The sequence below is a fragment of the Alosa pseudoharengus genome, unplaced genomic scaffold (genome assembly GCF_046254945.1).
Source record: "Alosa pseudoharengus isolate Yale_2024_CS ecotype anadromous, Long Island Sound unplaced genomic scaffold, YU_APseudo_1.1 YU_APseudo_1.1_scf_7, whole genome shotgun sequence".
In the NCBI taxonomy this organism is placed as follows: Eukaryota; Metazoa; Chordata; class Actinopteri; order Clupeiformes; family Clupeidae; genus Alosa; species Alosa pseudoharengus.
Window position 1 is genome coordinate 13,471,336 of NW_027468859.1, and position 15,377 is coordinate 13,486,712.

Sequence of the window (15,377 nt, forward strand, 5' to 3'; positions counted from 1 at the left end):
GTTTGTTTGTATGTTCATGCACGTATATGCATGTTCTCACGTGTGTGTGTGTGTTGTGTGTGTGTGTGTGTGTGTGTGTGTGTGTGTTGTGTGTGTGTGTGTGTGTGTGTGTGTGTGTGTGTGTGTGTGTCTGTGTGTGTGTGTGTGTGTGTGTGTATGCATGTTTCTGTTTGTTCATTATTTGCGTTATTTGCATTCTTTTTTTGTTAAACGCATTTCCTTTCTCCCGGTTGGGTTTGGCCCTCATCCCCACCCATACAGCCATACTTCCCCCACCATCTCTACCAGCTGCCTCGGCAGTACCCTGGCAACCCCCTCCCAGTTCATGCCCTGCCTCCCGTGCCACGTCCGTTCATTAAGCCCGTTCACCCCCGAGACAGCGGCCACGTCCTCGTAAGTACAGACGCCAGACGCTAGTTGGTAGTGGACACAAGTAGACCTTAGCTGTAGTTCACTGTTTAAATGTGTGTTTGGATGGAGGGAGGGAGTGAAGGAGGGAGGGAGTGAAGGAGGGAGTGAAGGAGGGAGGGAAGGAGGGGGTGTATGTGTGTGAAAGGGTGTTTTGTTGTTGTTTTTTGTTATTGTTTTTTTGTATGGTTTCTATTCTTGCTTGGCGAATGCTTTACTTTTCACCAATGCTTTCCTCCCTCCCTCTCTCTCTCTCTCTCCCTCTCTCTCCCTCTCTCTCTCTCCCTCCTCTCTCTCTCTCTCTCTCTCTCTCTCTCTCTCTCTCTCTCTCTCTCTCTCTCTGAGCCAAGCTCCCTACTATTCAGGGCTGATTGAGTTTGTCACATAATTTGTGACCTGCCGCCCGGGTCAGACTGGCTAAGTGTCTGACCAGGTGGCAGTCACCAGAGGGAACTCAGAGGGTTGAGTTATATATGTATGAGTGAGTTACTCATGCATACATACATACATATATACATACATACTCATACTTTATCTACACTCTCACACACTCCCTCTCTCATTTACACTTCCAATATTCTCTCTCTCACACACACACACACACACACACACACACATTCATAAACACATCTACACGTGTATAAGACAATAGCCAGCTGTAAATAGGCTACCTTCACAAGCGTCTACCTCAGTCCCCAGTGAACCGCTCTAATGTCTCTCACTACTGACTGTGATATTCCTACAGGGTTACTTGCTATTTCTCTCCCTATGCTATGACCAAAGACGGGTGTATGTTCCCTCACTGTCTCCACACTTCTTCCTCTCTCTCTCTCTCTTCTCTCTCTCTCTCTTTCTTCCTCCCTATCCCTCTCTCTTTGTCTCTGAGCAGTATAAGGTATCATCTTTGAAAAGGAAGCAGGTACTGGCTCTCTTTGGCCTAAAGCTTTTACGCTCTGCTCTGCCTGCATCGCCGCTGTTCTCCCGAACACTAACCCCCCCCCCACACACTCTGACTTCCCAAAACCCTCCACCTCCTCTGAAGAGCTGCCTCTGACCCCCACCTCACACTTTCTGCATGCCTCATGGGAAATGAAGTTCCTGAACATCTGTGGGGAAGGAGGAAGTTGATTCAAGGCGAAACCAATAGCAGAGTCCAGTCTTCACTGTACAGAGCAGGCTAGTTTATTACAGGCTAGTTATACAATGTCAAACACTATTACAAAACAAACAAAACTTTCAATACTTATAAAAGTATATTTGTGCATACATACATGCATTTTATGTGAAATGGTGCATTGTAGCATATATTTTACATGTAGTTACTATTGATAATACACGCTGTATTTTCAAGGAGTTATTTTATTCATGGCAGTGAAGCCAGTATTGTTCTGTTGTCAGTGTAGCGCATAGCGTTAGCATAGCGCATACTGTGCGTATCGTCTCCTCCTTCCCCAACAAACAATCTCTAAATAAGTTTCCTTCCTTTTCTCATCAAAGATTAGATATCTCCCACCTCCTGTAGAACACCACCGCGTCCTTGCTCTTCTTTTGTCCACCTCGCAGAGCTGTCTGTTTCAATGATGCAGGCTGCTCACTGGCCATTGAAATGACCCCCCCCCCCCCCCCCCTAAGGCAGTTACCCAGGGAGGGAGATGCTTCTTCCCCCAAAAGAGAGATATGGCTGTGTTTGTGTTTTGGGTTGTTCCACATGATGCTGCTGCTGTGTGAATTTGTTTAGCTTCCGTAGATCTGCCTTCCTGCCCCTGCATCCTTAACTTGTGTGTTAGGACTGTAGTGAAGTGGCCGTAAGGTTGATCTCCAGGAGGATGCCTGGTCACTTCTGCAGTCACTGCAGTGAGAGGACCACAGCTGGCTGCCTGAAATATCTTTATTCGAGTGCAGAGCTGCTTTAGTGACTAAAACCTAGTGTGGTTTGTTATTAACACAGACCAGGTAGAGAGATGAGGCTGGTTCACAAAGAGTACCATGGGAATTAGTCAAGACCTAGATCGACCTCCATTTTTTGAAGGAGAGGCTTCCCTTGAAGTCCACTTAGGTCAAGGTTTTGACTTATTCCCTGGTTAAGAGAGTAAACTGCATGGGTTTCGTCTTGTCATAAAAACAGACACAATCGGAAACCTGCACTGTGAATGTCTACAGAAAGACTTGACAGTGTTTTAAATGTCTTTTGATCAAAAGACATTTAAAAGACACTTTTTAAATGTCTGTCTTTTATATATGATCACATAAGGTCAAGCATCTATCTAGCCTAGCCTAATCTAGCCTTGATGTCTGGGTCTTTGATTCTGATTGTATTTGTTAATCATGAACTACATGACCGTTGACCTGTACATGACCCTTTGTGTCCAATCACTTTTTCCACGTAGAGCATTGGTGGTACACTGTGTTCATTTCACATTGTGTCTGTTGACCATTACGGACAAGATGTTGCCTGAACGTTTTTCCAAGAACAGGAGTATGTGTTTCCATGCAGAAATATCTAGACCTGTAACCCTTATCTGACTAACACCTCTCTTACTGTACATGACTGCTGTTTTCTCTCTACTTTTCCCTACGACGTTCAATTAATCCATCTTCTCTTCTGTCATATAAGGTAATTCTGAAATGGGGACAAACCATTTGATCTTCACCATAGTAGTTAGTTTTAGAGGGAATGTAAACGCATGGGGGGAGGATACATCCATACATTGCAAGTACTGGGTTTGATTGTGTGTGTGTGTGTGTACTGTATGTGTGTGTGTGTGTGTGTGTGTGTGTGTGAGTACTGTATGTGTGTGTGTGTGTGTGTGTGTACTGTATGTGTGTGTGTGTGTGTGTGTGTGTGTGTGTCATCAGGGCTCTGCCTCAGTTGTGTCGGGAACACCAGGCATTTTGCTGAGCTCAATGAACACAGACGCTGTGTGTGAGCGCATCAAAGTCATGGAAGGGATCGACCAGAGCATGCTTGTCCAGTACGCTGCCACTGTCAAGAAGGTACTGTCAGTGTGTGTGTCTATCAAAGTGACGTGTGCGTGTGTGTATGACTGAATGAGTGATTGAAGTTTTTGAGTTACAGAGTGATTGAAGGAGAACACAGTGTTACTTAAAGTAACACTTCCATCTAATATTTATTCCCTCTGTGACGTGTATTTCTTGGCATGAATGCACCCTGCACAGTTGAAGTCAGAAGACTAAGCATTGCACTACATATTGTACTTTGTACAATTGTATGACAAATAAAATGTGATTGATTTGATTTGATTAGATTACATTTGATTTGAGTAACCATTGATGAAGTTAGTCATGAAAGGGGAATGTGTGTGAACGGCTCTGTCCTCCCTCTACCAGGCCAATGTCAACGGCAGAGTTCTGTCTCAGTGCAACCTGGACGAGCTGAAGAAGGAGATGAACATGAACTTCGGCGACTGGCAGCTCTTCAGAGGAATGGTGAGTTTGACCTTCTGACCTCTGACCCCTGAACTTTAACCTTAACCCCAGTCTAAATCCTCATTCTTGTGCATGGGAGACTGTAGGAGCGGTTTTTCATACCAACATTTAGGCAAACATTATTGCGTAGCCAATGATTATTTCGCTTGTAGTTGCTACAGGTTGCTGAATTTCATCAATAGTCCATGGTCTCTTGTTGCTAGATCGCTCTTCTTTTTCTGTGTGCATAAGGCTTTAGTGGCCAATTCAGTGACCATTTAGGCCACAGACCACTGATCCTACACGTTACAATTCAAGATATATGAGTGGGGGTTTACATCAGTAACGATAACTCTCAAGTAAAACGGTAAAAACAACGGTATAAATGATCTTTCCACATCTTGTTATAATGATAAAAAAACATATATATAAAGAACAATATTATTGGGGATCATTTTCAATTTGATTTAGACAAATAAAAATAGAAAACTTTGTTTCCATTTGTCTGGGATGCATCAGAACGCATTCGTTTATATACTGCAAAATATACAGTATGTATAAAATATATGTAACCCTGCCATCCCTGATTGTTGTTTCCTGGTGGTTATTTACACTTGTATTTAGAACGGACCTCTTGTGATGTGCATTTTAAAAACAAATGTAAAGGGGGTGTTGGTGACCACTACTGTGCTTGCATCCTGCTGCCCAGGTGATGGAGCTGCGGCATGTGGAGAGCCAGGTGCTACAGGAGGAGGCCTGCAGTGAGCAGGGCAGCATGGTTGGGCCGCCCGACCCCATGGTCAGACGCGCCCCTGCACCCCCACTCGCCGGGGCTGGACACAACGACATGTACAGCTTCAACCTGAGTTTCGAGGAGCTCAGCAACGTGGGCTTGGAGGAGCCGCCGCGCCAACCCATCCCGCCGTGGACCGTGAGTGCTTCCTGCTTCAGCTTCAACTATTGCTGCTCTACCACCACTCCATCTGTTTATATCTTCATGTTTTAAATTGTTTAGAACAAATAATATACTGTATATAATATTCATTACATATGAATAAGAGCTGATACATGTGTTGTCAGTGGTCAGTACTGAAGGGTCCAGGAGGGGCGAGGCACTTAATAAGTGTTAATGATGGAGGTCAAGGTGAGACCACGGTGCCAGCCTACTGGTTAGGGCTTCGGACTTGTAACCGGAGGGTTGCCGGTTCGAACCCCGACCAGTAGGAATGGCTGAAGTGCCCTTGAGCAAGGCACCTAACCCCTCACTGCGAGCGTCGCTGTAGCAGGCAGCCCACTGTGCCGGGATTAGTGTGTGCTTCACCTCACTGTGTGTTCACTGTGTGCTGAGTGTGTTTCACTAATTCACGGATTGGGATAAAATGCAGAGACCAAATTTCCCTCACGGGATCAAAAGAGTATATATACTTATAATAAGTGTTAATGATGGAGGTCAAGGTGAGACCACAGTGAACTTAACTGCTCTCCCAGTATCATGTCTCTGGTGTCAGATCTTACTTCCATCTTCATTCTAAATGGCCTTTTCTTCTTCTGTCCTTTCTGTTCTCCTTGTGTCATCTTTTGTTTATTTTTCTCATCACTCTGCTTCTGCTCCTCTTCTCCGTTCTTTTCCTTAACTTCTCAAACTTTTCCCTCTCTCTCTCTCTCTGTCTCTCTCTCTCACCTGTGTAGGTCACCACACACCGCACCCCGAGCATGTCTAGTCTCAACTCCCAGGAGTCCTCCAACGACATCTGCAAGCTGACGGACAAGCAGCAGGCCGAGTACCGCAACGCCTACCAGGAGTACATCGCCCAGATGGCCCAGATTGAGAGCGCCAACATGGGGGGCGAGAAGACGGCGCCGCCACACCCCAGCCAGTTCACCGGCTCCAGCTCCGGAGAGGACAAACTCAAGGACAAGGTGTCCAAGCGCGGGGGCGGAGGAGGAGGTAAGGGATCGGCGGACGCGACCGACTACAACGCCGCCGACGCCGCGACGTTGGATCCGATCACGGAGGAGGACGAGAAGCTGGACCCTGGCTCGTCCAGGAGCCTGCTGGGCCGGAAGAGCTCCACGGAGCGGAGCGAGAGGAGCGGGCTGTTCCAGGGCGCCGCTGACCTGAAGCTGAAGGCCGGGGCGGTCGGCAGCGGCGGGCTGCGATACCAGAAGCTGACCAGCGACGACGAGGAGTCCGAAGAGTCGGACCAGGGCCCAGTGCCAAAGCCTGGTGCAGGGGGGCGCCCCGACGGCACAAAGCTCTCGGTGTCGGCAGCGTCTGGTGACCCCAAGGCGAAGGACTACCTGTCCGACAGCATGCTGGACAAGAAGGACTCATCCGACTCTGGCGTTCGCTCCAGTGAGAGCTCGCCCAACCACTCGCTGCAGGACGAGGAGGCGGACCTGTCGCAGCTGGAGCGCGCCAACCTGATCGAGCTGGACGAGGATGGCCTGGCGCGCAAGCACGGCGGCACGGCCGCCAGCGGCATTCCCAGCAGCCTCAGCGGCCTGCACGACCCCGCGGTGGTGCGCATGTCCATCTGCTCGGAGGACCAGTGTAGCCTGCTGGCCAGCAGCCCCGAAGAGAGCTGGCCCAGCTCGCGCAACTACAACCTCAACCGCACCCCCAGCAGCACCACCCTCAACAACAACACCAACGCCCGCCAGGTCGCCCGGGCCGGAGAGAACGCGCCCACCTCCAACACCACCGGAGGCGACGCCCTCATCAAGCCACTGGGCAGCACCAGCTCCGGAACCACGAGCAGTAGCACAGGGGGCCTGCAGAACGAGAACGTGCGCGTCGTACACCTGAAGCGTGGGCTCAACCCGGGCGACCCCCCCGAGATCACCACCGTCTCCTCTGACACGGTCACTTTCGGAGAGGAGCGCGAGAGCATCCTGTGAGCGGGTCCCTCCTCCTCGCGTCAGACACCCCCCCCCCCAACCACCCACCAACCTGTCGTTATATGGTGCATGATGGATGTGTAGTCATAGTAACTTACTGTCACCCAGGCAGTAGTAGTCTAGGTAGAAACATGGTCTGCATAGCTAGTTTGTGGTTTTACACTGATATTCTGTGATGGCTCCTTCCACAAATAATCCACACTGTTATCAAACAAGCTGAAGTAAAGGCACCACACTCATTCATATGTCACAGTGCTGCTGTTCTGTGTACTGTACCAGTATTAACTCAGACAAGTTGGTTCTTGGAATCACAAGTGATGCATGGCTGATAGTAGTCGTTTTTTGTGTGGTAGAGGTCAACTATTAGAACAGTGAACCTTGCTGTGTTCAAATGTCACTATTGGCCAGCACTACTGAGACACATTAAAGTCATAAGCTACAGTGTTTATGTTTTTATCGTTAAGTATTAGATGTTGTTCTTGAAGAACCTTTCCTGTCTGACAGACCAGTAGCTCCTCAGGTGTCCTAGTGTTGCATGCAGTTGTTCCCTTCCTGAAGCCTGCATGTATGTGTTATTTATTGTACCGCCTTTAGGGCACACATAGGACAATGCATGCACTGGTGGATGGTTATAAGTTATGTGCATTAAAAATCAGTGTTTTTGTTCAATATGAAATGTGCCGTTTTGAAGTTGTGCTTGTCAAAAAATAAATGGCCTTTAAGTGTAACACACATATTGTCTTTGTAAATCATTATTTAAAAAAAAAACGATTACAAGTGCTGGATACACATGTGGAACAAGTGCTGGACACATGTAAAAACAACAAGGTGAGCGTACACATTAAATAATTAACGGTAAGAGTTATGAAAGCTCTTTCAGTGTGCGTAATTCGTATTGTGCAATTGTTGTAGTCATATCAATGTTGGCCAATACACAACTCGCAAGGGATCATGCCATGCCATTAACGTACAGGTGGGCGGCAGTGTTGGTCCCAATCCGTGTCACACCACTGGAACGAATAATCCCGTTACAATGTGATTGCTCTGCCCAGTTGTTTCTGTGTCTGGAATAGATAAATCTGGGGCTACGCGTTGTTCAGCAACAATACTCATATTATTATTTAACTACAATAGTGAATAGTCTGATAAAAACACAAGGTAAGCTCTAATATTTAATTTATTTAGTATAAAAGTGCCATTTACAATATCCATTCTAAAAATTTGCAACGTAATAAACACCATGTTTTTTATGCCAATGACAACAATCTGCGAACATGTTCAGGGTCTGTTTATGGTTTATGTCTCTGCTCATCATGGTTATAGAGAGATTATGGAGATAATTAAGCAAATTCGTGGACTCTTCCAGCTCTGTCTTAACAAAAAAGGCGAGAGCTTCTTTTACACGCTCGTGTTTTTTTCTGTTCTCCGTGTCGAGTCATTTGCTTCTGTTGAGTGTAAAACGAGATCTTCCTTTGGAAGAAAGAATATCAGGTCCGTAGATAAATACCATACACCACATAGAATGTCTTTATCGCCGGTCTTGAGGAAATCCTTGTCAGCTCAGACGAATGCCAGGCATACGACGAAGGAAGCGGTCAGAGAAAAACAGAAATAGGTCCTGTTTTCTTCGTCTAAACCTCGCACCTGCAGAAGATCCAGAAAAAAGAGGCGTGTTTAGAGAGGGAGAGAAGAAAGATCCGGTCGGACAGAGTGGCGCCAGGGAGAAAGCCAGTTTTATCTCCGCTTTTTCTAAACATCAAATCAAACAATGAGATAGTGGGTAATCCCGAGGCACCAGATGAACATCGCATTTTCTCTTAAGATTATCTCTTAAGTACAAGGTGAGAAGGCGCTGTTTTTTTATTCAACTAGCGCCGATATTGTCTACAAATTCTGAATTCACACAATTTGGGTCTGATCACAACTGCATGCTGCTATATAATTCCATTAAAGCTCATGCCATCGTAGGATACTGAATGATCTTGAGCAGGAAACTGTTAATTTACAGCAACCTAATACTGGTTTTGCAAGCAAGATTATGTAGGCCTATATATGTGGAGAAAACATTTTAATAACTGAACCTACCCGTCAGCGAAAGAGCGCTCGACTCTCATCGGTGGTAACTTCTGTGGAAAGTTCCTTGGACTAAGGACAAAATAAAAAAAATCCTGTCATGATTAAGCATTTTCATAAACAACCCTTATAATGTACCCACTAAAATATGCAAACTATCCAAACATGTTATATCCTAGCCCCTGAACATAAAGCTAGTGTTCTTTAAGGCAAAGGCTGCATGCGCAAAAACAGGAGACTATGGAGAGTCTGTAACAGACCAATGTTGGTATTTGCTTTTTTATATTTGGGTTCAATTTAATAAAGATGTGTTCACCTGTATTGAGATGATGCTGACTTCAGTGTTCATTGTGGTTAGCGGGCTACTGATGGTCGGCATCTCCTGCCTCTGGTGGTGCTGCTGCGGCTTCTGCTGTCGGCTCACCAGCGCTGAGCTGGAGTCCAACGCGATCTGAAGATCCAAGATGTAGTCAATGACATGCTGAAGGATCTCCATCTTACTGACGCTCCTATTCTGAGGCAGGCTGGGAACAAGCTCCTTCAGCTTGGTGTAGCAGTCGTTCATGTTGTAGAGCAAGCTGAGGGCATCATCCACGGTGGTCTTGTTCCGAGAGATTGCGGCGCTGTGATCCGATAAACGAGTAGTGGTGGTAGACTTCCTCAAAGACGTCACTGGGCTTATCGCCTTCATAATGTCTAATCAACCGACTGATCGATGTGCCGTGTCGCAGTGGGTTCTTGTCTCCCGCAACAAATAATTCTAATGTAACTACGTTACGCTGCGTTTATATAGCAACCGAATAGGGTTTGATGCGCAGATGAGATGCGAGTCCGGATTGGCTGCCACGGTGTTGTCAATCGTTCTCTACGTAGGTGATCATTGGTTTAAAGGTTGAGCCTCTCCCACTCACACCTTCCGCATTTTTTGTCCAGCGGCGTGGTAGTGTGGGCACACACAGATGTGAGGGAATGAGGGTTATTCTCGCCAAACCAGGCTTCACGTCCCTTGTTTACGCTTTTGTTTTGTTTTTATGTTATGCACAGTAGACTAAAGCCTGCAAATCCACGGAGGCATTTTAAGGTTTACAATTTCCATGAATCATTGTGCTCTTTTCTGACACTGTTCATGTTAAAAAAATACCTCAAGGCCTCTGAACATAATATTTATAGATATGATGCTTGAATGCATCCAACTCGCCAGTGCATCATTATTCTAGTGAAACTCTATTTTCAACCGTTGTAATTGATACGCTGATATGTCATTTGCATTGAGCATTATCTAAACTGTGGTTAGAATTAAATACATTGGCTGTAGATAAGAGTGAGAATTGTGCATACTTTGTGTAATTTGATAATTCTGCAAATGCATATGTAAGTTAAATAAAAACAGTCTGCATCTGTGCGCAATTTGCAGGACACTGTGCTTCACTGTGCCCAGCTTCGGTGTTGACTTGGCACCCTTTCCTAGCGCGCAGGCAACCCTGCTGTAAGCGCGCACCGCAAGCCCCCGGTTCTGCCGCCTCTCTGGCGCCAGGGTCGTGACGTCACCCATTCACAGTAACCCCCGGAGCCTAGCCTTCCGGCGCCGCTCGGACGGCCGCGAGGACTTCTCCACAGTAGGCTAGTCACAGGGCGGCGTGCGCGCTCCCCTATCATTGATGCTTTCTCGGCTGGAAATTGCATTTATCACGGTTCGTTTCTCTGCACTGCTTAGCGTCTCTGGGTATGGTTTAATGCTGGGTACTGTCAAAAGTGCTTGATGAGCTAAGCATGAGCTATGAAGAACTGTGCAAATGAGCAGTGGCAAAGAATGCACATAAGCTACTGTACACGCGCTGTCAAGCAGGCCTATTTATCAAGACGTGTCTATGTTTGGAAAAAACTGCATGAGTTGTTTTTGTCCTACATTGACTACAGCCAATCAGTGATGGACACAGAGAAATTGAACCAACAGCCAGAAAACGTATTTGCTCCCCACTTCAAGTTGCCACCAAGCAGTAAAGTGCACTTGAAAAGTTACACATTTGTAGCAACTGAATTAATTAATTATTTCCCAATGTGTATACTATGCAGTACATCCAGTCAATCCATGTGTATTTTTACATATACATGCAATGCTATAATAATTTTTTGACTTGTGTGAGATTCTTTATGAATATGTGTGCGCGCGTCATGTGTGTTTATGTGTGACAAGATCCCAAACGGCGAAAGCGGACAATAATTGAATGCATCTTTCACCAGGTGAGTACTGCTAGTGTCCATCTCGAGGGTTTGTGTCCAGGAGTGTCCGGTGCGGGTCACAGGGAGTCGGGTTTCAGCCCACTGTTTTCTCCAGTCAGCTACTGCAGGGCACCAAGACACAGGAGCACAGAAGGAGGTTTCTCTACCGAGGAACCCTGCTGTCGCCGTGCCAACAGCCAGTGACTTGGCACTCTGGGAGGTGGAGTGGGGGTGTGTAGAACAGCCATTTTTCTTTAGTGCTACCACATGGATGGGCCTGTGCCATTCACGGTGTACGTATGTGGTCACTTTTGTGTGTATGACTGTAGTTGTAAGTGGGGTATGATTCTGTGTGAAATGTGTGTTTCTGCATTTGCAGTGGGGGATGGGTGTCACTGTTTTGGTGCTTGCAGGTGTACATTTATGGATGGGTGTGTTTTTGCATTTTGTCCAACACTTTATTAAACATTAAATCAAACAGCCAGTCTTTTGGAGGCAGCAGAACTAACAGAGAGCTTTACTACTGTACCAGAGATCGTCAGGCAGTCTCCACATTTTGATCCAAAGACAAATATGTTGCAGCCTCTTTTATACCTCCCTTCCAAACATTGTCCTCTCATATAGAAATTCAATTCAGGCAATCTTTTTCCACATGGTCAGCATGACTGCACAATATCTCCATATCCAAACCAGTTTAAACCAGTGTTTGATACTAATAGCAAGAGTCCAAGCAGCCTTGTACGTGGTGGCCTGTATTGGGCAACCACGTCGTCTCTTCCATTCCTTGAATACCCAAAGGCTGACATTTCTCGCCTGGAGGCCTCATCACTATGGTAACCCCCATCATACCACTCCCTGGTACCCATGAGAGCAGGGGCTGATGATAAGAGGCAACCTCTACATTCCACAGAACTCTCAGCATTGACTTGAAGACAGGATTCAGAAACTGTCATATGTTTAGAGTTTTGTCCATTGCAGACATAAAATCATCAAAGATCAACTTTAGTCCTACAGTGTGTGTGTGTGTGTGTGTGCTCTAGAAGGAAGGAGTGCAACTCCTAGGCCATTCGGCAAGGTGCCATGATTTTGTTGGCAAACCACGGGAATATTGTCCAAGCGTGTATCATTTTTTAGCCACACACGCTTAACTAATCCCAGGACAACATTAGAATATCTGACTCAGTCCACTAAAGCAATGCATAAATAGTTTAGTAGTCTCTATTTCTCTAAATTCTCTCTCTGTTTCTTTCTCTAACTCCATATTTTTCTGTTTCTACTCTTTTTCTTGCTATCTTTTTCTTGTCTTATACTTTCATTTTTCCACCTTATTTTCTCTCTCTCTTTATCTCTCTCTCTCTCACACACACACACATACACACACTTGTATGGCAGCACACTCCCCATCACAGTAAGCAAGAGTACAGTATTAGCACATCACGTCGCTAAGAGGATTTGCCGGTGACCTCTGACGGGCGATGCATGACCTTGAGTGTGTAACCGATGCCTGGTGTGCACTGCACTCACCTGTCTGAGCCCTGCCCAGCTGTCTCCCTCCAGCCAACCTGTGCAAACTGTCTGCTACACTCTCACCTGCTAGGGAGGCCTCTGAACGGGGAGGGTTGGAGGAGGAGGGGGAGTCTCCTTTCTCCTGGAATGAAGGTTAAAACACGGGCCTGTGAAGCTCCATTGTGGTGGAGGAAGCATGCGTGTAGTGTGGCAAAGATGTGCTGCTCCCTCATGAAATGTAGCCTAATGAATGTACAGTGCCTATACATTTGAATGGAATAAATGTTTAAATCTTTTTGTTGTATATCTCGGTCCATATACTCTGTATGGGTATTTCATCAACTCTACTCCACCCATTCTCTTTCCCTATTCCCCCTCCATAACCTTCTATGCTCAACCCATTCTACCTCTCCTGGGAGGAGGCCCCCACCCACGCCCACACCTACCTTTGATGTTCTGCTCAAGGTTTCCTCCTAATAAAATGAAGGTCTTCCTCTTATAGGTTTGGTCTTTGTTGGAATCAATGGCCTTACACACATTTGAGATAAAAGACATAAAGTATAAACCTTGAACGATTCAATCTACCATCCTCACTTCATCAAACAGTATGCAGTACGGGCTTGCGGTTATTTGTGAGTGCATGCATGCATTACACAGACACACACACAACACACACACACAACACATCTGATACACACTTTAATTACACACCATAATTTCCATTTAGGGATAGAAAAAGCAATCTATCTCTCGTAATCTATCTATATCTAAGCCTCTCGTTTGGCTCTCAACGAAGACGGTCGCATTTTCTCTCCCTCCCCTCCCCTTATCTTCCCTGCTGTGCTTCTTTGTCTCGTGTAGTCTACTGTCTTATACTTTGAGAGACTCTCTCTGCACTGCTCTCCAAACTAAAATTTTGATCAACTGGTCTCTCAACGCAATTGACACCATCTTCTCGACGAGAAGCTTGGGTTCGGGGGAACCTGACTGCCCTGCCGGAACGTTCGCAGCTGGCTACTCGATGGACGCGTGGGAGAAGTGGCGGGTCGTGTGCCTGGCGGCTCTTTCCGTGGAGGACATTGAAGACATATCTACCTATTCGGAACCATGATAACAGGTCTTATGCTGATTGGATTAGGCATTGCCCTGGTTTATCGAGGAACTCAAAAAACGGTGACAGCTGTTCAAAGCCCCGTAAGGCTGCTTTTGGCCCCCCTCAACCATCACTGGCCTCGGCCTAGGCCGCTGCTGGAAAAACAACTCCCCCGGAAGAGCATTGCTGCAAGATGCTCTTGCATTCCTTTCTCCACTTCCTAAAGACACTTGCTGATTGTGGACTCTGTCTGGGACACGACCAAGGCCATAGCAACTTGCTGTGTTATCGCACTAAGATTGTGGTACCAGGCGAAGCGACTCACCAGGCCTACACATACATCTAACATATACAGACATGCAGTCACCCCCCCCCCCACCCCTCACCTTCGTCGCTACAGTATGTCAAGCGGGTCTGTGACCAGCGCCGCAAATGGCTGCAGGACCGGATGGCTGCTTGCCTGCACTGGTACCCCCCCCCCCCCCCCGTTGCAAGCCGAGTGTCTTTCATGTTGTTGTAAAGTGTATGTGCTAATGTTGCTGAGGTGTTTTTTTCCCTGTTCCCACACTGTACTCCTCACAGGAGCATAGTCTGGGGGTTGCTTTTTTTTCTCCTCCCCCCCTCCTCATGTTATGCTGTATTCTTCTCCCTTCTCTTCATGTTATGCTGTATTCTTCTCCCTTCTCTTCATGTTATGCTGTATTCTTCTCCTCCCCCCCTCCTCATGTTATGCTGTATTCTTCTCCTCCCCCCCTCCTCATGTTATGCTGTATTCTTCTCCTCCCCCCCTCCTCATGTTATGCTGTATTCTTCCTCAATGCCCCGTCTTCCTGTCCTGTCTACCCCCTTGTCATATTATATGTATGTTTGTGTAATGTATGGACAGGTTGATGGTTAATTTCACTGGTACTTGTGACTTTGTGACAATAAAGGCCTACTACTCTATCTATCCATCTTTTATGTGTGTGATTAGAGCAGAGCAGTCCTAACCTCTTGAGCCCTGTCTCCACCCATTTAGTCGTCTCCTCTCATCCAGCCAGCTGGCATCGTCCTTGACCCAGTTTGACTCTCTGTCCCAGACTGCTCTCCATCTCGCAGGACGTCTCGTCAGAAGCTGGCCACGTCCACGGTGGCCCAGTTACCTTATTAAACATACCGTACTCCACAGTCATCTGGGTCTTACATGTGATGGCAGCAGCAGAAAGGGATTCTGCATCAGTTAGTGAAAGGCTGTGTATGATGGCGATGTTGTAAATAGGTATTGATAACCGCTGGGTAACTGTTGGTGGTTTTTGATGCTTCTTCCTTGACATTATTGAAGCTAAAATAGTCTATGAAATTCATATCAGGCTGCAATAATGACAGAATCTTTGTTATAGTGCGATGTGACCAACCACATTTTAAGTACAAACATAACCTCTTTTGGCTCTTATCTCATGGTCTCCTTTTATCTTGAATAGAATTGCTTTTGGCTATTGACGTTATATCTTATCTGTCAGCTGATCTTCCCCCAATCCTGTCCAGAGAAAACAAGTTGATCATTATTTACTTTTTATGTTGATTTTTCATCCAGTTGGCACCTTTATCCGAGTTGTGTTTAAGCAAAAATAAGGTGTCAGCTCAGCTGCCTGCATTTCATCTGAATACTTTGGTGGTGTCATATTTTTAGATTAGTGTAGGAGTATTTCAACATTGCTGTCTGCTTTTGGGTGTGTGTCTAGTTTTTATTTTCAGAAAGCAGAAGGAGATT

At 46.3% G+C, this 15,377-nt stretch overlaps 2 protein-coding genes across 3 annotated transcripts in view; one reads left to right on the forward strand and one right to left on the reverse strand.

Moving 5' to 3' along the window:
• Nucleotides 1-7,463, forward strand: part of kidins220b (kinase D-interacting substrate 220b) — a 38,609-nt gene extending 31,146 nt beyond the window's left edge. Inside the window, exons 25-30 of one of the 2 annotated variants that reach the window (XM_076273028.1) lie at nucleotides 262-393; nucleotides 1,298-1,327; nucleotides 3,265-3,402; nucleotides 3,757-3,855; nucleotides 4,544-4,765; nucleotides 5,524-7,463. In XM_076273028.1, the coding sequence (XP_076129143.1) occupies nucleotides 262-393; nucleotides 1,298-1,327; nucleotides 3,265-3,402; nucleotides 3,757-3,855; nucleotides 4,544-4,765; nucleotides 5,524-6,735 (1,833 nt within the window). In that variant the 3' untranslated portion in view covers nucleotides 6,736-7,463. The remainder of the gene's footprint in view (nucleotides 1-261; nucleotides 394-1,297; nucleotides 1,328-3,264; nucleotides 3,403-3,756; nucleotides 3,856-4,543; nucleotides 4,766-5,523) is intronic. The other variant, XM_076273029.1, reaches the window with a different exon arrangement.
• Nucleotides 7,464-7,894: 431 nt separating this feature from the next.
• LOC143110165 (DNA-binding protein inhibitor ID-2-like) lies at nucleotides 7,895-9,582 on the reverse strand. Its single transcript, XM_076273030.1, has 3 exons — nucleotides 9,125-9,582; nucleotides 8,821-8,880; nucleotides 7,895-8,379 (listed from the first exon to the last, which is right to left on the reverse strand). Exons 1-2 carry the CDS (start codon nucleotides 9,497-9,499, stop codon nucleotides 8,824-8,826), a joined length of 432 nt encoding a protein of 143 aa, XP_076129145.1. The 5' UTR covers nucleotides 9,500-9,582; the 3' UTR covers nucleotides 7,895-8,379; nucleotides 8,821-8,823.
• Nucleotides 9,583-15,377: the final 5,795 nt, after the last annotated feature.

Bases quoted from the DNA above. Each gene is read 5' to 3' on its own strand.
- LOC143110165 (XM_076273030.1), bottom strand. From the start codon at position 9,499: ATGAAGGCGATAAGCCCAGTGACGTCTTTGAGGAAGTCTACCACCACT. The intron at 8,881-9,124 runs GTGAACACATCT...TTTTGTCCTTAG, and splicing joins TCAGCATCATCTCAATACAG to TCCAAGGAACTTTCCACAGA.